Below are 21,724 nucleotides of genomic sequence, written 5' to 3'. Positions count from 1 at the left end.
GGGTGCAGGGTGGTAGTTGGGGTCTTCACCTTGTAGCCTGGAAGGTTGTTTGCTAACCTAGGGGTAGAGAGGGCCTATTTATTTGTTCCTTGTTGATGAAAAGGGAGGCTATGGTGGTCACACATGTTGCCCGGTTCCTGCTTGAACCGGATGGACTGTGGAGCTCCTTGATAAGGGATAAGTAGAGTGACCATGGTATTGGACTTCCAGGTAGGTTGGCACAGGTCCTTTATTTGGTGGGAGATGTGTAATAGGGCATTGGAGGTGACCTCCCAGATCAGGTGATGGCTGGTCGATCGATGTTCTAAAGGATTCCTGAGTGTCAGATCTTCCATTTCGGTTGTGGCCCACTATGGTTGATGTGGAGAGCTCTGGCCTTAGGGTGTGCGACCTCTTCATCTCTAGGGAGTAGAAATGGAATGCTGCGAAGATCATGTGGCTCTTTGGGACCTAGATGGCTGAAAAAATTTTAGCCATGCCAATTCTAAGGGGGGAGGCTCTGACAGAAGAGTCTGGAGTACGACTTGTAGATCTAAGGTGAGAGTCATTGATCTAGGAGAGCTTTACATAGCTAAGGCATCTTGGTCGATAGGTGGCGGCTGGTTATGGAAGCTCTGTGTTCACCCCTGAGTTGCCTCCTTCTTGTGGAAGGTGGCATGGGGCAGCCTCCAGATTAGGAGGGTTTTTAGTAGATGGGGTGTGAGGCTCCACCCTACCTATGATGGGTGTCGGGATATGGTGGAGTCTATCGAGCATGTCTTGTTTTGCTGCCTGAGAGCAATCCAGGTTTGGCAACTAGCAGGATCCAACAGGTGCTTCCAGCGGTCCTCGAGCCTGGTTACTGCCTTCCTTGATTACTTAAAATGTTTATTGATGAGACCCTCTACTGATAATAGGGGGTCAGGTCTATTTATATTGTTTATCATATCTGGCCAGACAGGAACTACAGGATCTTTGAGGGGCGGCGTTAGAACTAAAGGGCGGTGGCTAATAGGGTGTTCCTCCATATTGATGAGTTCTTTGATGTGCAGATTTTTGGATGACCTGGAATTGCGAGGGACATCCAGACTTCCCGCTTAGCTCTTGGAGCATCTCAAACAATTTTTGTTTTCTTGGAGGCCCCACCTTCAAGCTTTCTCAAGGTTAATTTTGATGGCAGTTGTCTAATGATGAGAGAAGAGGAGGGGCCAGGTTTAGATCAGAGATGTTGATTCTAGATTGGTTGCTGTTGGAGGTTGTCGGCTCTATGACACCTCAGCTCCTGGAGCTAACCTGAGAGCCGCTTAGAAGGATATTATCTATGCGTGACTTACCTTGAAGAAGGAGTGGGTTCACCTGGAAGGAGATTCAACGACTATCATCGAGTGGATCAAGGGCTATGTTAGGGTTGGCGACGATCACCCAATATTGAAGGACATCCGCAATCGGTTGAGAGACTGTGTGGCCTCCTAGGTTACCCATGTGTATCGCGAGGCGAATGGGGCTGCTGATTGGGTTGTATCGTTTGTTGTACAATACTTTGATGTCAGGAGTTGTAATAGCTATGAGACTTCACCACCTTCTTCTTCACTATCTTCTTTTTTCCGACTTTCTTGGATGTACCCATACTAGGATAGTAGGATGTATCCAAAAAAGAGAAAGAGAGAGAGAGAAGGTTGGATCCAAGCAGAACGGTAAAAACAACGAGAAAAAAAAGAGAAATAGCTTAAGGTTGGGCAAGTGTTGGATCTAAAACTGATCATGGGTCGGGTCTCGAGCCTAAACTCTTTTTATATTTAGTTGGGCATCAGGCTAGACCTATTTAAATTTGATATTTTTTATGCTAAACCCGACCCATGAACAGCTCTAGTTGGATCCATGTATACATTATTTGCCTCCATGATTTTATGTGCTTCGACTAAAAGATATTAGAATGGTATTATTTATAGTGGATTACGTGCTATTTGGCATATTTTCATCATTATTCTCATTTTCACTCTCTTGATTCTAAAACAATCAATCCGATACAAGTGTACTTTTGAGTAGGACTATTCCCCCCCCCCCCCCCCCTCCCCCCCTGAAGAAATGATAGATCTATTCTTTCCATTTATTTGGGGTTCCAAAATATAGTTCTATGTATATGATTAAGTTTTTATCATTTTTTAAATAATTCTTAATTTTGATTATAAATGTTTATTATCTTTTTGATTAGTAATTAGATCCTAAAATTCTTCAATGTTATGTTATCCTTTAATTAAGACAAAGATGACAAATGATGTATTATGTTTTGGCCCTCATTATTATAGTGAGATCAATGGAATAAACTTTCTTAATTATAAAAAAAAAATTAGGTTTAGAAGCAATAAGTGGGTGCCGAACTTACTATGTTGCAAAGTTTTAATGAGTTCACTCCATTAACTTCCCATCAATATTTTAACTTCTTTCTTAACAAATAACTAAGTAAGAACTTAATTTTCAATACAGCAACCAGTAAATTTAATTTTTCTTGGTAAGAACAAGGGTGAATATCCTCTAACCTGAATATCACCATTAGCAGATTTAATACAATCTCTCTGTAAACCAACTATGCTATTTGCGAAAGTGATGACATTGTTGGACATTTTATTCCTTTTAGGGCTCGTTTGGTTCACGGGAAAAGAAGGGGGGAAAGTGTGGTCAACGGGAAAGTAATGAGATGCCTCTTGTTTGGTTGGAGTTTTCAAAGGAGAGAGAAGGGAAAGTTATATTCCCATGGGAATGTGATTCCCATATTTCATGGGAAAGTCTTTCCCATGAGAAACATGGGAAAGTTACTTTCCCATGAGGCGGGAATCACTCCATTTTTACTTTTTCCCAAAAAGTCCTTTCAGCATTAAAGAAGCATTAAAGAGGCATTAAAAACTTAATTTTTATTAAGGGCATAATAGGAATTATATATAACTTTCCTAGGAAAGTGGATGGCCAACCAAACATAAGCACCTTCGAAATTTGTCACTTTCCCATGGTCAACCAAACATGCCAAAAGTACTTTCCTAGGCATCCTCTTCCTAGGAATTTGTTTTCCAGGAATCATATTCCTAGGAAGGAAAATGCTTCCCGCGAACCAAACGAGCCCTTAAAGGTATCTTGCAGGGTTGGAGCATTGTATTATAAAAAACTTCACGACCTCTCTTCACCAAAATTCGGTTATTTATGTCTTTTCAAATTTTTAATTATTCAAGTAATCATAATCCAATGATATCCAAGCCTTCACCATTTACCTCTTCTCCAATGGTATCCAACAAATTATGTTCATTTATTATATCTTTACCACTGGATTTACTTGTCCAGAATCCGAACTCATTTCCCAAACCTTTACCATCGAATTTGGAATTTAGTTTAAACTAATTGACTAGTTCAGAACAGGACGAAGAAGAGAAAATGATGAGAAATTTACATATGCAAAAGAAGAAAAAAATACAAAAATACATCCTCTTAGAGGATGATTTGATCACGGTGATCAGCTGGGTCCGAATGGCCCCGAGCAATGATGGAGGAGTTCATTCCCTGCTCCATAATATCTGGTTAATGATGAGGAAAAATATTACATTTCAAATTATGCATGCATATCGTGAGACTAACGGGGCGGCGGACAGGATGGCGGCATATGCAGCAAGCCACTTAGAAGGCACCCTATAAGTTGGAAAGGGTGAGATATATGGTGTATTTTAGGACTTTTTGTTTGCCGATTTTAATGGATGTATTTGTACTCGTTATGTATAAATTAACTGTAAAAAAAAAAAAAAAAAAGAAGAAGAAGAAGAAGAAGAAGAAAGGGGAAAGAAAAGAAAGAGGGGAAGAAGAAGAAGAAAGGGGAAAGAAAAGAAAGAGGGGAAGAAGAAGAAGAAGCAACAGGGAATCCCTGACTCTTCAGTTGGCTTCGAGCTTTCCATGCTGCCGTCCGTTCTGAAACGGGGATCAGCCTCGAAATCCGTATCCAGGCGATGCCACTCCCAGAGCCACAACGGGCGAACGCCCATGTGATGTCCCGATGGCAGCCGTCCGATTAGAGAGCCTTCTAAGCGGCCCCAGCGATCGGACGGTCCAGATCTCACAATATCCTCCGATCTCAGCTTTTGAACAAACTCTCGTCCTTCCAACGCTGACCGGGTTCTCTCCTTTCCTCCCTCCCCCGAGAAAGAAAGCAGACAGAGTAATAGAAAAGCCAGCCTCTGGGCTGTCCACTTTATACACAGTTCTGGGGTCGTCGTACGCGGCCAAGCCTCCAGCAAAAAGCTTCTCCAAAACTCTTCTCCCCATTATTTATTAAAGCCTTGCTCCCCCAGTTTATTTGTTCCTCTTCAAAGCAACCTACGAGGCCAACCTCTCCTCCCTTTCGTCCTGTTCCTATCTACTCTCTGCTCTCCTTTTAGAGGCGGCCTTGGTGATGGGTAGAGCTCCGTGCTGTGACAAGACAAATGTGAAGAGGGGGCCATGGTCTCCAGAGGAAGACATGGCTCTCAAGAGCTATCTTGAGAGACATGGAACTGGTGGCAACTGGATCGCTTTGCCCCAGAAAGCAGGTCCGTTCTTTTCTTTTCTTTTTGTTAATCCTCCAAGCTTTTAAGCCTTTTTATTATTTTTATATTTTAAAGTGCCCTTATGTTAAAAAAATTTCCTTGTACAAAGCAATTGAAATTTCAGGGTACCCTTTTCATACTATTGCAGGAGCACTTTTTTTTTCTTCTTTATTTTGATGTTTTTTCATGGATATTTTTCTAATATATTCCATTTCTCGTTTTCCACATTTTTCACTCCAATAAGAATGTTTTAATTTCCCTTCAGATATTTTGACACACTTTCTCTTCTTGTTTCTACAAATTGCTTGGTGGGCGCGCACACAATCTTCATCTTATATGTTTCCAAATAGATCGTAAAGACCTCGCCTTCTAATTTCTTAATCTCACTTCAGGGTTGAAACGTTGCGGAAAAAGCTGTCGCTTGAGATGGCTCAATTACCTCAGGCCAGACATCAAACATGGAGGCTTTACCGAGGAAGAAGATAACATCATTTGCACTCTCTACAATAAAATAGGAAGCAGGTAAACTGTCAAGCTTTTATATGTATATATATATAATTTTAACGGTTGTTTATCTTGTAGCACAGTAGCACTGTAACACTCCCTTTCTTCAATTGGATTAGGTGGTCCGTCATAGCAACCCAATTGCCTGGAAGAACCGATAATGATGTCAAAAACTACTGGAACACCAAGTTAAAGAAGAAGATGATGGCAGCACAAGCATCCCTCTACAGCAACATCACCTCCTCCTCCTCCTCCTCCTCCGCCACCACCACCACCACCACCACCAATACCAATCTCATTCATCAGACAGCTTCACCAGCACCAGCGCCTGCTTCTCTTATCATCCCAACCATCAAAACCGAGACCTACACCTGTGATGACTTCTTGGCTCCTTCAAACGAAGGCTCCCCCGCATCAGTTCCGGTAAACCCCAGCTTCATGTTTGGCCACAAGACACCATTTTTTCCACTTGCGGGGCTCGTCGGACCTCCCGGTCTCAAAGGGAGTGCCAACCTCCATGCCGTTTCACCGCATGATGATGCCTCCACGGCTTCCTCCTCGGTTACCATGGAGAACAGCAGCAACAACTATGCCAAGTACTGCTCGGCTGACGGGCCCGGCGGGGATGATGCCTTCTTCGCCGAATTCTTCAATGACTATTACGGTTATCAGGAGAAGACTGGGGAGGGCGCTCCCAATCAAGCTGCACTGGCCGACAAGTGGATCACTTTCTGACACCAAGCCACTACAGGTCGCATACTCGTAGCAAACCCTTAGAAGAAGTCATTAATTAGAGAACAGACAGGAGATTAACATCATCAGCAACAATAGAAGCTTTTGTTTCTAGATTGGACCATCTCTCCTTTTTCTTTAATCTTCACCTGGCTACTGATATGGACAGTACGTTCATATCTTGATGTACATGATGAACAGGGGATGCTGGATCTTAATGTTTTTTATGCAGTTACTAACGCTATTTCATAGTTTGTTTCAATTAACTGCTACTTTACGAGGGATGACTGGGGTAATATATATGTTCATGAGACTGGTTTGGAGAGGTAAAGCCACGAATCCTGGATGTGTGCCCCAGCAACTGTTTTGGTTCAGCCTGCTCAGAGGTCACGAAACTTGCATGGGTGATGGAATGACCCATTCAAAGCTGAGCAAAGGAAGGTGAAAAGAACGTACGCATCAAAGGCTTTAAGAAGCCAAAAAAAAAAAGAAAAAGGCAATATTACGAGATTCCCTTGGCGTAAAAATTTTTCTGCATTTATTAGAGCAGACACGATATGAAGGCATCTATAATAAAAAATATAAAGAAGAGTTTTTCCTTTATAATTCTATCAAGTCTCTTATTTTTCAGGGAAGGATATATATTGGAGTGTTCCTTCTTTTTCATGCACGAGTCACATGAAGTTCGTACGTGTCAGAGAATCAATTTGAAGAAGTTTCAGTCATGCCTCTGAGCCGTTTCTCTCTGCACCAGTCTTTCGCAGTCTTTGACTCTTCCCCTCCAAAAAAAAAAACAAAAGAAAGAAAGAAAGAAAACACATAAACAAGTGAGATTATGATCATTGATAGTCTTTTTTTCCTCTTTGCCAGTTTCTAATCCTTAATACGGGACGCAGAGGATATTCTTAGCATATCCACAACAGTGGAGATACTGAGGTTGTAATTGAGTAATAATTAAGTGTTTAATCACTTCAAAGCAGAGTTAAACTATGTGCTTAAACTTGTGCCACGATGCAACTACCAGAATGGTACATGATACTAGTCCAAGGTGGTGTCTCATTGGCAGACGTTCAGGAACGGTATCCAAAGTGATTACTATCACAATGGATTGCTAATGTTTATTTCAACATCACATATCAAATCCACGCAAGAAAAGGCATGTTCTAATATATAAAAAAAAAAGTGAACCATCTTTATTAGTGCCTGAAGCCAAAGTAAAATGATTTGGGGCCACTGCTGCATTGGCGCTATTAAGCATGTGAATCACATATTTGGACAACTCAATTATAGCTTGGTAAGAAAGTTAATGCCATGACACAGTGAAAAATGTCCTGTTTTCTTTTCTCTTTTCTTTCTTTTAAAAAAGAAATCTTTAAACGATTGGGCTGACCCACAAAACAGTCGAATTAGTAGATCAGCAATTCATGTAGAACTCATGACACCATCAATGAGCACAGTTGCATGGGATCACCAAAGCGAGGACACATGTGAGGTGCTAGGCTTCTTTGTTTTGGTGGTCCAACCCCCCGGGATGCAGTACTCAAAGCCGTCCCGGCCCTCCATTTTGGCAAATTATACTCTAGTACTGAGATAAGTGCACGATGAATGGAGCCCATAGGAGAAAGATGAGGTGATTGGCGTGGCGCACACGGTGTAGGGTATGATTTCTCCTCTATTTTTATCTCCAACTCATCAACCACATAGTAGTGGTGGAGGTTGCAGCCACGTTACACTTGAAAGTTATTGTGGCCGGACTATGGCATTTAGAAAGGAAGGGGACCAGGTTTTGCTACCCATTAAGCAAAGGCTGGGGGGGCATATGATACCTAAGTCTTATTTTGACATGTTTGTTCTCATGCACCCTGTTCAAGATCCCTTATTCCAAGGCAGGAATAGTCATGGCTTTTGTGAACCCTCAAGTAACCACGACATCATTGAATAAATGGAAAATTTAATACAGAGTCAGTCTGTTAACAGAAGTTGGAATTGGCCTTAGGCATATTTTGTCGCACCTTGATTAGTCCACCATAATGCCGGATGAGGTCTGCAGATAAAAAAGTTTAAACTTGTAAAATATGGAACAGTATTGTAACGATAATACTGGAATCCAGATTTTGATTGTTAAGGACTATTCAAGCATTTATAGAAGTTCATGGACCCGGAAAGGTATTGGGATCAATTGTTATAGAATTAACACAATCCAATGTCGGCATGTTTCTCATCGTAGAAAAACGATATAAGCTTCAAATGACGGAGGCAAGGTATGCTATATCGATCCGAACCAGACGGTAATAGGCATATTATACCATACCAGTTTGGTACGTACCAGTACTCGGTACGCCAAAAAAATTTTGTACCGTACCATACCATACCGATACTATACTAATGTGGCACCGTTATGAGCACCGATACCAAAATGGCGAACCTTAGGTGGAAGTGCCAAATTTAAAACTTGGGATGTGTTTTTGCAAGTATTGGGGTTTGGGTAATTCCACTGCTTGATTTGTTACTCTCTTTTCCTAAAAATGGGGTAAAAATTCCAAACCAAATATGAAATTTACCAAAGTCCAAACCAAATACGAAATTATAATGATTTTGATGCAAGGACTTCACTTGCAAGAATCCAAACCAAATACTCCAACTATTTTACTGACATTCAATTCACCTCAAGAACTTCTTGAAGGGCAGAAAAGTGGACCATTCCAATTATCTTATTTGAAAGCGCAAGCCAAAAACTCTCAAGTCAAACTCTATTTTATTGGGACATCATAAACAATTTGCGTGATGTCATCTGAAAGGAGCTGATAATTTACTTTAGCTCTTCCAAAGGCCTGAAACATTATTTTGTAAGATTGCAATCTAATTTATGTAGTATTAAATAGTTAGCATTGGACCGAAATAGATACCCTGGATGTTCTAAAACTTGAAAAGTCATGCTCGTGCTCAACAGGTTGAAACTGGTGAAGATATATGATGAGAAGGCCTGCACATTCACGCAAGGACTGGTCCTGATTAAGAAAAATCTTCAAGGCCCCCACATGTTCTAAAATGAAATCGATCCAATAATTCAGGTTAGCTGGCAAGCAGATTTATTGGCTGATGAACAATTGCAGATCAAACATCTTAATACTATTTTTTGTCATTAGGCAAAGTGAATCTATTTAATAAACATAAATAATAGCATCGTGATCCTTAAAAAGAAAAAGGAAACAAGAAAGAAAAACCTCAATGGAATGCGATCGAATCTCACAGTTCCATTCAAGATCAATAACATGCATGCATACTTACAGTTGAATAATAATATAAATAATAACATCGTGATCCTCAAAAGAAAAAAGAAAAAAGAAAGAAAAACCACAATGGAATGCGAGTCTCACAGTTCCATTCAAGGTCAATAACATGCATGCATACTTACAATTGAATAATAACATCATGATCCTTAAAAGAAAAAGGAAAAAAAAAGAGGAAAAACCTCAATGGAATGCGAGCCTCACATTTCCATTCAAGGTCAATAACATGCATGCATACTTACAATTGGGTGTCTGGCGTGGAAATTCAAGGTACATGGAAGGAGAGATTCTCATAAGGGCTCGAACGACCAACTGATGGGCGAATCTCATTGAACCTTTGAATGAGTTTAGTGGGGCCCATGTATCTGATCTGTTGAAACAAGTACTACATGCAAGACTAAAGAGGGCCTTGTTCTAGAACCAATACATAATATACTTCGAATAAACCTGTTTTCCATCTCCTGCTTCCTTGAAGTTTCCAATCTTTGGAAGATTTCACCATCATATCGGGTCCAATAACATTGAAGTAATCTACGAGGAGGCCATGACTAAGCTCGATCATAAGCTTTGGCATGCATTTAATAGGTCAATCCTTATCGGTTTTCGTTAATTAAAGGTGACTGAACAAATATCAGTGGCCGAACATCCTGATTCCTTGTCACCTTTGTTACTCTCCGTCCTTATTCAGGTTGTTTTAGAAACTGGAAGCTTGGACTATGGATTTTAAATGAAAGTGCAACTTTGAAATGGTTTTAAGAAGTTTATCATCCAAAAAGAAAAGGATTTGAGAAGTTGCCTTGCAAGTTGTTCCCTGTAGGGTCTGAAGCTATAATAATCTTTCAAAATAAATGTGGCGATATCACAAGATTTAAAGAAAAAAATAGCGTGTCCTTATCTCCAAGTCTACAACTCAAGAAAAACTAACATCAAAAGCTATTTGTTTAGTTATGCATCTTAATAATTAACCTCAGACATAGGCAAATATTTCTCTAATGGCATGCTTGTTAGGTCAGTGATACTGTTCACTAGTATTAAATCAACTTTAAATTCAAAATTAATGTCGTTGTCTCTAATTAAACTTCTATATAAGTTATGTGGTTTCCTAATTGAGCATTTAGATATGATGAACTCTCTATACGCTTCTGGGGAGATGATAAATTCCCTCCTTTCTATCCTTGGAGAAACTTATTCAATACAAAGAGTGATCATCAAACGGCTACTAGTCATGTCTGAACAACTAACAAACTTCTTTTCTTTAATGAAAACACCAACAAGTTCATGGGCTGAACATTGGAAAAGATCCTTATACCTTAAAGCCATTATCAATGACCTCACGATGGGCGGTGAGGGATATTAGATTTATTCATCTGTCCTTGCACCAAAAGGTTAGACCTGGCCTCATTAGCTTGGGCATTAAGGACTTAGCAGAATTGCCAAGTGCAATCCTTCTCAAAATGCAATAAATAAATCAGGATCCAATTAAAATAATTACTTGATGAAATCTCTAGTCCACTTGATATGTCAAGAGTCAAAGAAGACTCAGCTTATTCTACCATCATCCACCACATCCTATGCCGACTACTTGAATATGGCATCCACTTCAATCGATCTTATCAATCCGCAGCCAGTTCTAAAGTCAATGGATTTGTTAATAAATTTCTTTAGCTTCCAAATGACTGGGCCCAGCTTATACAGATCAGCGCCAATCTGTCCGGAATAAAGAACTATGGACTGCATTCATATGTAAGTTTTCTAGCGTGATTACGAATTCAGGCCTCGTGGGGGCTGATTTGAACCCTCTATGCCCACAGGATAGATTTCTTAATAGAGAGTAAAAGCGCCTGATTTGAATGAATGGGAAAAGTACAGATGTCAGTGGATTAGAGGACATCCAAGTATCTATACTTAATAGTTTGTGAAACTTACATTTACATCCAGTTAAATTAATAGCATTAATAAAATCATATACCTCATGTAAAAAGTCGAAACTATTTCTGAACAAAGAAAAGGATATATATATTTTCTTATATCGTTGGTTTGTTGTTATGTCACTTAAGATTATTTTGACTATTTTTTATTTTTTTGATGGGGTATTTAGATTTTATTTAAAATTAACAGTTTGACTAGAATTCTGTTGAGTTATGGGTTAAATTGTTGAATAAAAATAAATGTCATGAGGTAGTCATGGGTTAAATTAAGTCATGGGTTTGACTAGAATACCAAGGTAGTCACGACTATGGACTTTTGATTAAAATGCATGCAAGTTCAAAGGAGCCGGTGACACAACCGTTATTTAATATCATACGGAGGAGAACAAGGGGCTCGTTAAATATTTCAAACTTAGCATTCTGAGTTGATTTTTTATGCAAGTTGGGTACCCGAATACCTTTACATCGCTCCTATATTAAGCCAAGAATTGAGAAAAAAAAGTAGTAAAGAAAGGAAAATAGAGAGCTCTAATCTTTCAGTTGGCCAATTAAACTCCTTCCCTTCATCCACGGTCTATAGTCTACCGATTTTGCCATAAAATTCTTTCATTTTTCTGAAAAACAATTATTTTGGCTTTTGCATACAATTATAGGCTATGCTTCAAAACGCTCAAATCAGCAACAATGGAACCTCATATTCTTCTCATGGCTTGAGCTGTTGCATGACCGTCTCATCAGAGGAATATAGTGCCTTCTGTTATTATATTTTCTTGAAATTTAAGGACAACCTTCCCAAGTTTTCCGCTTAAACGCTGGACAAGTTTACCTGAGAATAAAATAAAAGCATTATTCTCATTATGACGGGAAATAAGTTATACTCTTATTTGACTGCATGACTGCATGCTTATCTAAATTATTTAGCATGCGCTTCACATTTTTCTGGATGACGTGAAGATTAAATATAGAAATATTATTTTATTCAATGAAATAGTAAAAAAGCTATGGCTACTTACCATAATTCTACATTGGCTGATGAAAAGGGTGCCGTATAAGTTTACAACTCTATATTAGTCCTCGCATCCGATAGCTTAAACTTTCGGGCTATCATTTTATGACAAGTGGTATCAGAGCTAAATTTAGTAATCAAATCATATGGAGAAGAGGAGGCAATTGTTATGGCACAAAGCAAATTATTTAGCATGTGTTTCACATTTTTTTGGGACATGGAGATTAAATATAGAAATATTTTTTTATTTAATGAAATAGTTAAAATGCCAAGTGATGGCTACTTACCATAATCCCACGTCGGTCAATGAAAAGGGTGCCGCATGAGTTTACAACTCTATGTTGGTCCTCACATCCAATAGCTTAAACTTTTAGGCTATCATTTCATGACATGTAGTATGAGAGCTAGATTCAGTATGCATCATCTCAATATTTAGACTCAGTAATTAAACCATCAGGAGAAGAGGAGGCAAGTGTCACGGTACAAAGCAACAAACTTAGGCTTTTTGCTCAAAAAATCCCTTTCCAAGTGAGGAGTGACCACTAAGATTTAGGTTTGACCAAATTTCTGGTCGGTGCTGAATATATTTTCTTTTCTCAAAAACAATTTCCGCAGCACGCCAAGTGTGCTATGCAAAGGGTTAGGAAATTACAAATCTTGATCTCTTAAATCAAACCCTAAAAAGATTTCATCATGGTGCCTATTATAAGAAAATATAAAATATATAAATAAATCTACCTCATATAAAATATATAAATAAATTTATCTCATCCTATCAACTTAAGCTTTTAGAATAATTAGTGATTTTAACGTGGTATCATCGAAACCTAGTGAATATGTTCTGTTCAAACATGGAAAGGTAGAAATGAGGAATTGTGGGCTGAACTCAGACTAATTAGCGGACTTGTGCCAGAAACTCATTTGATGCGAGAAACCGAACAAGAGATCTATCTCGCTGATGGACCGAGGGTTGCTTTCATCACCTCGGCATCTCCTTCAGCTGAATCACCATAGCTGATGTTTAGGCCATCCATGCATAGGATCTCGGTCCTTTCACAAGCAAGCTCCAGCGATAAGCAGTCCTTCAACTGCATCACCACATCGCTCATGGTAGGCCTCTGAATCGCGGTGGGCAGCGTGCACTGCATTGCTATTTCTGCTGCTTTCCAGACTGAGTTAGTGTCATACTGCCCTTCCATCCTTTTGTCGACCACATTACCTATGTCACCCCTGGCAAGCCATGGCCGCACCCACTGGATTATGTGACCCCTATCTGGGATTTTTGGTAAGGCAGCCTGGCCAGTGATCAGCTCCAAGAGAACAACCCCAAAACTGAAAACATCACTTTTCTCATTCAGCTGGTAAGTATAATAATACCTGCACAAAATAAAATGCATGCACATTAGCTCCCATGATGCGACATCAGAAAAATGCAAGTATTGAAGAGAGCAGTAGAATGTCTCATTATGATCTGACAATAATATGGACATATATATTATATATATGTATATATATCCAATGTAATTGAAGCAAAAGCATACTCTGGATCAACGTATCCTGGAGTGCCAACAATAGCAGTAGATACATGAGTGAGGGTGTCACTCTGGAAAACCTTTGACAACCCAAAATCTGCTATTTTGGCTTCTCGCCCATGACTGAGAAGGATGTTGGTTGTCTTCACATCTCGGTGGATTATGGGCGGTCTGCATCCTTTATGAAGATACTCCAAGCCTGCAATTCGGATTTATTACCTAACGATAAGATGCAGAAATGTGTAAAATCAAGAAGATATCAGATGATGTTGCCTTTCTGCAAACCTTGAGCAGCTTCAAGTGCAATGCGCAGCCTTTCAATCCAGTGCAAGGCCCCAGGTTTGCTAGTTTTACCTGTGTGTGGGAGAGAGAGAGAGAGTTCATTAATTTTATATCAGATAATTCAGGAAAGATAAATGATGAGTCTCTAAATGAACTAGAGCAGGCAAGTTAAGTGAGCACCACATTCAAGTGGGAGCAAAAACCTTTCAGCAGACAATTAGAAGACTGAGATGTCCCAAGATGAAAATTTTATGGTATATCAGACAAGTAGTATAAAAGATTACTGAAACAAAGATGCATGTGCTGAGGTGGAATGCAACAACTCAAGGAAAATTTTAAAAATGAGCAAGAGTTAAAAACCTTAATAACTGTACAAATCAAGGATCAAGAAGTCATCATGATAGCATCAATGAGTGTAGAATGAATGATACTAGTTACACTAACATGGTGGCAATAGTGCCTCATATTTTTATCACTTCAGCTCAGGTAGCTCTGCACCATTTTCTGTTCAAGAAATAAGATGGGATAACTTGATCTGGTCTTGGTAGGTTCTAGATTCTTGTGATCAGAACGAACCCGAGCCAAAACTGAAATGTGGTTTAACAGAGCCAGGTTCCGGCAGTACATCTAGATCTTGACTTTCCCTTGTTCAGAAACTTCAGTGTTTGTAGATTTATCATTCTAAAAATTAAACCGTTATCGAGTTCCTAGATTTCCTTCAATAAGGCTCTGGTTCTCAGCAGTTGAACAAGCAATGGAGAAGTATTAAAAAAGAAATAATGAAATAATTATCTCTATCTAATATAACCCTTTATGAGCCTGATGCAGAAAATTAAGCTTTGAGGTCACCAAACCTGCTAGGTGTTCTTGAAGACTTCCTTGTGCCATGTATTCATATACAAGCGCCAGAGAGTTTTCGTCCTTACAGTATCCAACCAAAGATACTAGATTTCTGTGATGAACCCTTGTCAAGAGCTGGGCCTGCAGACCAAGATCATGGATTTTGTCAAATATGACTTTGTTGAAGAAGATTGATTGTTTCTATACTATATCTTCATCCTATATCTGAGTTTCAAAATAGCCAAAGCACTCCTGTAAAAACTTGTGCGTACTATGACATCTAACTAAAAAGGAATTTCCTTTGTCAAAGGAACAATTAGAATGAAATTTCTTACCTCAGCCAGGAACTCCTTTGTACCCTGCATCGATGATTGAGAGCGCAGCTTGACAGCCACTTGAGTGCCATCTCCTAACTCGCCATAGTAAACTGTCCCAAACCCTCCCTTGCCGATGGCACGCTCAAAATTTTTAGTTATTCTGACCAAATCTTTGTATATGAATTGCTGACTCTCCAATTGAAATGGTCCATTGTTGTCTTTGACAAGTCCTGAGGAGCAAAGTTCTCTCTCTGGTTTTCCAGTGGAAACTGTGGCTATAATGACGACAATTATACTTAGTCCTACTGCATACATGCTACAGCTTAAATACATGTAAACATGGCTGAATGACCCATGGTTTAATGTCACAGATGAAAAACTTACCGAGCTCTTGCTGTTTCCTTCTTATCATCCATGCTGAGATTGCCACCACTAGCAGCACTACAGGAACTGCTGATAAAACTATGATGATTGGAACTGAAATCTTGCGATGCCTTTCACATGAATCACTTGCATAACACAGGTCTGGGTTGTTCTCAATACTAGAATTAGGAGAATGTCAGAAATTTTAGCAATAACCAAATTTTGCAAGTATGTTTGGGAAACGATTCATGGAGCCAACACCAACTAGTTTGGAATTAACCCTTAGTTAAGTTGAATTGGGTATGTTTGAGATTATGCAGGATGTGTTGATTTTGTTATGTATTCCAAACAAACTTTTATGTTGAAGAGATGCCTTCATCAATTAAGAATTTACTAAAGATGGTCTAAATTTTTAGAAAAAAGTTACAAAAGTTACTGTTAGTGTACATTTAGTGGTCATATATGTCCATTGTGTGGGATTCATAGACCAAATATGCATGATATGGGATATTGTTTTTACTATTAAAACACAAACAAAATTGACCCTCATCCATGGTCCTAAGCTTTCATTAGTTGAGAGAGATGCTGCCACTGTCCATCAGTGAGGCACTCTACATACACCTTTTTACAATAAAATTACGACCTAACCGGTTCATCTCTTGCTTAAGATAGAGAAGCAATAGAATGGGAATGCATTTATTAGACCAGATGACAACCATCAAGTCATCCTCTCACCATGGATAGAAATATATAGCTTAATGATGCCAATGCATATAAGCCCGCCTGATAAACGGGCTGGACTTGGATGTAGTTTTGAAGCCCGGCCCGAGCCCGGCCCAACCTTGATTGTATACACCATGCAGGCCATAGATCCATAGCCCAGCTGGTTCATCCTCCGGTTCACTTGAACTTCCTTTTTTTTCTTTTTTTCTTTTTTCTTTTTTGTTTCAAGGGGGAAGCTGGTTCTGGGAATAGCTGAAGAGGAGAGCGAGGCTCTTCCTCTCGTTTCCTCCTCTATAACAGGGGAGGGTGCCACAGAGAGGGCGGCAGGGGGATAGGGGTGGAGGACGGGAACTGGAGACAATGACGAGGTCGAACCCCTTGGAGCGAGGTTGAGGTGCAGGACGGGAACCTTCTTTTCATCGGCTTCAACTTCCGCCATTTCCTCGAGATCGCCTCAATCAGCCTCAAACGAGCGATCCACGACATCCCCTCCGATGAATTCAGCCTTGGCTGGCCGTTCCACTTCCATACCTCTTGCCCACCATCGACATTGATGGGAGGGACGAACCAGGGCAGCCTTGCAGAGGGCGAGGCGACGTGCAGAAAGCGAGGCAGCAGGCCGGCCGGGAGTATGTGGCCATGGCAAGGCAGGCGGTTGCGGAGGGCAGGTTTGCCCGCTTGTGATCATCGACGAGAAGTATTTTTTTGTGTTTTTCAAACTGAAAACAAAAAATCTAGGAAGCCAGAGACCTGGATCGAAGCCTGAGCTCGAAGGCCAAAAAGGTGACGGGCATTGTATCCTACTTTTCTAAGATTTTCCGTATAGGCTTATCCATATCAAATCATATCTGTATCATGTATCCTCATGTATGCTTCATAGAATGAATATATAAGCAAGAGATTGATATAAGGAAGAGATAGTATTATCAGAGAATGAACGAACCTTAATTTAAGAGATCCATTTTTAGATCTTTCTTGAAGACTACGAGGAATTGATCCTGTAAGCTGGTTGCTTGACAAATTTCTGCAAGAAAGCAAAATAAAATTGGACCTCAAGATGACTCCTCTGTAGAGTGTCAGCATAGAAAGGTTAGTATTTCACACTCACAAGAATTCTAAATAAGGTAGTTCTCCTAGAGCATCAGGTACTGGTCCGGACAAATTATTACCTGATAAATCCCTGAAATCAAAAGTCATTGATGTGTCATTAAGACATAAGAACTTTGTAAACTATAACCTGTTGAGAGGGGAGGTCTTTTTGAAGAAAAAAAAAAAGGACTGAGGTTGCAAATATCATATAATAACCTAAGTGGAGTAAGAACTTAGCTCTTGATAGCAGTGGATAGCAAAGACATTCATCAAAGATAAACCAAGCTTATCAAGCTGTTTCATGGCCTAAGTACTAACAGGTACCAGAACGAAAAAAGCAGGGCAGTGAAGGATTTTCAGATAAAACCCTGTGGAATATGAGCTTGGTCTGCTATCCAGAACCCAACTCACATCCAGTAAGCAAATTCGGGAGGATAAAAAAAATGTGCGGCCGTTCAACCATAGGCTAATCATTCCGTCATTTGTCCCACTCCATATATATATACCATCTATTACTACAAGGTCAAAACAGCATTGCTGTTTAATGTTTGCAGCACTTACAAGTTTCTGAGTGATTCTAGGTTTCCAAGAGCAGCAGCTATTTCTCCAGTCAATCCACTATGAGCCAGGTTTCTGCAGCACATTGTTATACAAATCCATGTTGATTTGACAAAACCTGGTTCATATAATAGTTATTGATCAGAGCACTCACAGAGAGATGATTCTTGGGGGTTCAGAACCACTGGAGCTGCAATTCAATCCATGCCAAGTAAAATTTGTTGGAACACAGGGATCACCCATCCAATTTTTCTTCACTTGATATGACGCCTTAACTTCCATGATGGCATCAACTTGCATTTCAACAAGGCAGACAAAACACCAGTGTTAGCATAATATACTATTTCAAGTAAATGGGGGAATTAAAGCCCACAATATTTATAAGAGAAGAATAAAGCATATAGAAAACCACTCTGAGGCTAACATCTATAGCTGAAATCTTCTATCAATGGTGCTTCACTTGCTTCATTTGCACTCCCACATCCAATTTGATGCTTCCAACCCAAATGGGCACCAATCTCTTATATTTGTACCATAACAAATTTGTTTATTAAAATAAAGAAGATTCATTTACAAGATGATACATAGTCTGTAAGATTCATATAGTGCATATAAGGCTTGCTTTTAAAGGTTTCCCCTCCACGTATCCCAAAAAAAAAGACATTATTTAGAAAAAGTTGCAGTGCCGTAATAGCAGTGAAGTTGGTTGACAACCTCGCACCAAAAATGATCCAGTCATCAGCAAAGTAAAGATTAAGGATATAAAGTCTCCTTTGATATTGATCAAACATCAAGATAACAAAAGGAAATACCACGAGCACCTCTCCTCCTCCACTATCTTTCTCCCTATTTTCGCCGGTTCTCTTTCGCTATGGCCGTCGGAAATCGAGGTCGAGGAATGTTGCCGAAGCCGAGGTAAAGCCCCAGCCTTCCTCCTTTTTGGTTCCTCTTCTTTCCATGGCCTTGAACCACTGCCGCCGGCTGAAAAACTTATTGGAAATCGGTTGTTTATGATGCCCTGTGTCGTGCCTATTTTTCGATCTTTTTTTCTTTCTTTTTCCAGCCACCAACATCGCTACCTCTTGATACCAGCCCCACGACTGAGCGGCTTGACCTCTCTAAAAATCCCTATGGCAGAGGCATGGCCGTCGGTGAGCGACCTAGTACCAAACCAAAGCCAAGAAGAAAGTCCCTTTTTCAGCTCTTTTTCCTTTATTTTCTTTATTTTCTTGTTCTTTCTTTCCTTTTATGGATTTTTGAAATACTGGTTGATGAATATACGAGAGTTTTGCATTTAGAAGCCATGTACCAGCAATTTGATTCTTATTTAGTTGATGTAAGATTTCGGATCCCTTATTATAATATTTTATGTGAGTTGAATTTTTATGCAGGTTGCTATGATTGGCTTCATGTTATATTTGGAGCGTGACATTAAAAATCAGTCAATAAATAAAATAAAAAAATAAAAATAAAAGTGACAACATACCATCTCCGCCATCTGTCTCCATTCCCGATTGTTTGACTTCATAAATTTCTATAGCATTGAGAATCGGAGGAAGGGTGGACTCGGCTGCCTCCGAGATGGTAATGTTGTAACGTTCGAAGCTCAAAGGCTCTTCAGTGAATATGTTATCTGTCTCCAAGTAACGAGGGGAGAAGGCATCAACCCACAAATTTCCATTCAAATAGATGTCAAATATTCTTGATTGATTTCTCAGTAACTCGATCTCCGCGAAATACAAAAAAATGTGGTATTTCGATGGAGAATTTTCATCTTGCGCAGCCCCAAGGATTTGAAGACTGGAGCCGTCGTCTTTTGGTGCGGCCGCAGTCCTCATAACCATTGACGGCACCTCGAAGCCATCATTTGGCTGGTGGTTGATGTTTGCAGAGGAATTTAACGAAGTCCATGCGGGATTGAAAGCCGTCGCAAACCACATACGATCATAAACATCATCTGGATACCTAATTATACATTTGTATAGCCAACCATGAATGATGTAAAAAACGCTGCAATTCAAACTTATCATGCTAATATGTTGCAGCAAAATCTAAGAGAATATATAGGTGCAAAAGTTTTAGTCACTAGATTTGTTGCCTTTGTTCAGCATCTTCCTTGATCGATGCATGTGTATGTTTAATTAAAAGGAATTGAGCTAAAAAGACTTTCATAGAGGAAGAAGAAACATAGATTGAGAATCTTCATTAAAATGATTCTACCTCAGGAATGAATTAATAACTACTGCACTAGATTAAATTCTTTATACCTGGTTGTCGATGCATACTTTTTTCCAAGCTTGAGAAATGTAATTCTTTTTGTTTTTCAAAAAAAGAAAGCTATGCGAGTTTATAAAGGAAACCAAATTTTCTCTTGAAAAGTGCTCCACTCACCTTGTAGACCGATTAGCAGTTGATCCCATGTCATATCGTAGAATATTGTGAAAATAACTTGACTCGTTTAAAGATTTATAGAGATCGTTCCCGAGAGGCCTCAATTCCAAAGTAGATATGAATGGTGGGCCGAAACCCGTATCCACGAGACATACGAATATAAAATTAACAGAAGCAACAACCGTAATCTCTGTCCCGTAGATAGAAGATGCATTGTTTATATTCATAGTAGCCCAGTGATTGACTCCTGCATATATGTCAAATTGTGGTTCTCGATTTTGGCCATCATAATTTCCATACATAAAGCCGGCTCTAATCATATACTTGTTACCCTTCTGAATATTCTTCAAGGTGTAGCAATTTCGAGTCCCATTGGGAAAGCTTCTAAGGTTCCAGTTCTGCACTGGAAGCGAACTTGTTTGGAAATCATTAGAAATATTATGATTTTCCCCAGTTTCAACGAATTGGGCGTCAGAAACATATAGAAGCCCCGTGAGGCTATTGTTGTAGCTGAAATTTTCAGCAATCCCACAGTCTATGCTTATAAAACCTGCAGATAAGTAAGCAATTTTGTGAATGATGCATTCAGGAGTTCATATTTGCATAACATTTACACGAAACAACTACTTTTAAAACAGTAGCGTTGACCGAGATGAGAGTAAACTGCAGGATTGATTGCAAGAAGCATGCCTAAAGACATTCTGATTCTGCCTACCTCTGAGGAAAGGGGTATTATCATGAAACAAATAAGACCATGAACTTTTCCCTAATTTTGCTAGAGATTATTTTATCAAAAAAGATTCTAGATATTATAAATATTTTCAATAGCATTGACATATTCCTGGAAAAACATATCCTTTTACTCGAAAATTAGGCAGAGCCATGTCTATTTCTGCACTAACAATTGAAATCAATCACTCGTTTAAAACATCATAAGAAGAGCTTCCACCCTGAGACAACGAGTTCTACTGCATGCAATTATAATTCGTACCTGGTTGCTGGCCGCGAACCGGGACTGCTGCCGACAAACCCAACGCGAGGAAGAATCCTATCATGGCCATTGCTTTCTTTTCCGTTCCAAGCTCCCAAGGAGAGACTATTAAATAATTGTGGTGCCGACGGGTTTTAGACGGATAAGTTGTCCTTCGGAGACTATGGCTTCTCGAGAGAAGCCGCGTTAGATGAAAGTCTCCATTTGAACAGGTCCCATCTCCATCTTGCTTACCCAAAGTGAACAAATTATTCAGTTGCCTTCCGTTCTGTAACCATTTATCGGACGGGGAGAAGATTTACTTCTTTGATTTTGAGGCTAGAAGCTTCCCCCTCGAAAAAGACATTGACATCAGAAGTAAATGGTAAGGACCGTATTTGCATACATTTGGGGCTCGTTTGGTTCGCAGTAAAAGAACGGAGAAAAGTATGGTCAACAAAAAAGTAATAAGATGCCTCTCGTTTGGTTGGAGTTTTCAAATGAGAGAGACGAAAAACTTATATTTCCATGAGAATATGATTCCACATTTCATGAGAAAGTTTTTTTTTCATGAGAAACAACTTCTCCATGAGCCGAGAATCACTACATATTTATAAGCATTAAAGACCTAATTTTTATTAAGAATATAATAGGAATTACA

At 39.5% G+C, this 21,724-nt stretch overlaps 2 protein-coding genes across 3 annotated transcripts; one reads left to right on the top strand and one right to left on the bottom strand.

The window, feature by feature from the left end:
• Positions 1 to 4,125: 4,125 nt before the first annotated feature.
• Positions 4,126 to 6,018, top strand: LOC103710215 (transcription factor RAX2-like). The gene is made up of 3 exons (XM_008795859.4): positions 4,126 to 4,541; positions 4,931 to 5,060; positions 5,162 to 6,018. The coding sequence occupies exons 1-3, from the start codon at positions 4,406 to 4,408 to the stop codon at positions 5,775 to 5,777; spliced, it is 882 nt and encodes a 293-aa protein (XP_008794081.2). The 5' UTR covers positions 4,126 to 4,405; the 3' UTR covers positions 5,778 to 6,018.
• Positions 6,019 to 12,415: 6,397 nt separating this feature from the next.
• Positions 12,416 to 21,324, bottom strand: LOC103710217 (senescence-induced receptor-like serine/threonine-protein kinase). 2 transcript variants are annotated; one of them, XM_039130377.1, is made up of 13 exons: positions 21,085 to 21,324; positions 20,094 to 20,643; positions 19,189 to 19,667; positions 17,857 to 17,995; positions 17,706 to 17,777; positions 17,164 to 17,235; positions 16,999 to 17,079; positions 15,354 to 15,511; positions 14,988 to 15,244; positions 14,667 to 14,793; positions 13,816 to 13,884; positions 13,540 to 13,729; positions 12,416 to 13,375 (listed from the first exon to the last, which is right to left on the bottom strand). In XM_039130377.1, the coding sequence occupies exons 1-13, from the start codon at positions 21,152 to 21,154 to the stop codon at positions 12,946 to 12,948; spliced, it is 2,694 nt and encodes an 897-aa protein (XP_038986305.1). In that variant the 5' UTR covers positions 21,155 to 21,324; the 3' UTR covers positions 12,416 to 12,945. The 2 variants fall into 2 exon arrangements, with proteins under 2 accessions (XP_038986305.1, XP_038986306.1); XM_039130378.1 differs by lacking the exon at positions 20,094 to 20,643 and having other exon boundaries at positions 21,085 to 21,162.
• Between the last annotated feature and the right edge of the window lie 400 nt (positions 21,325 to 21,724).

This window comes from Phoenix dactylifera, chromosome 9 (genome assembly GCF_009389715.1).
Source record: "Phoenix dactylifera cultivar Barhee BC4 chromosome 9, palm_55x_up_171113_PBpolish2nd_filt_p, whole genome shotgun sequence".
In the NCBI taxonomy this organism is placed as follows: domain Eukaryota; kingdom Viridiplantae; phylum Streptophyta; class Magnoliopsida; order Arecales; family Arecaceae; genus Phoenix; species Phoenix dactylifera.
This window is presented reverse-complemented; position numbering and strand designations above follow the sequence as displayed.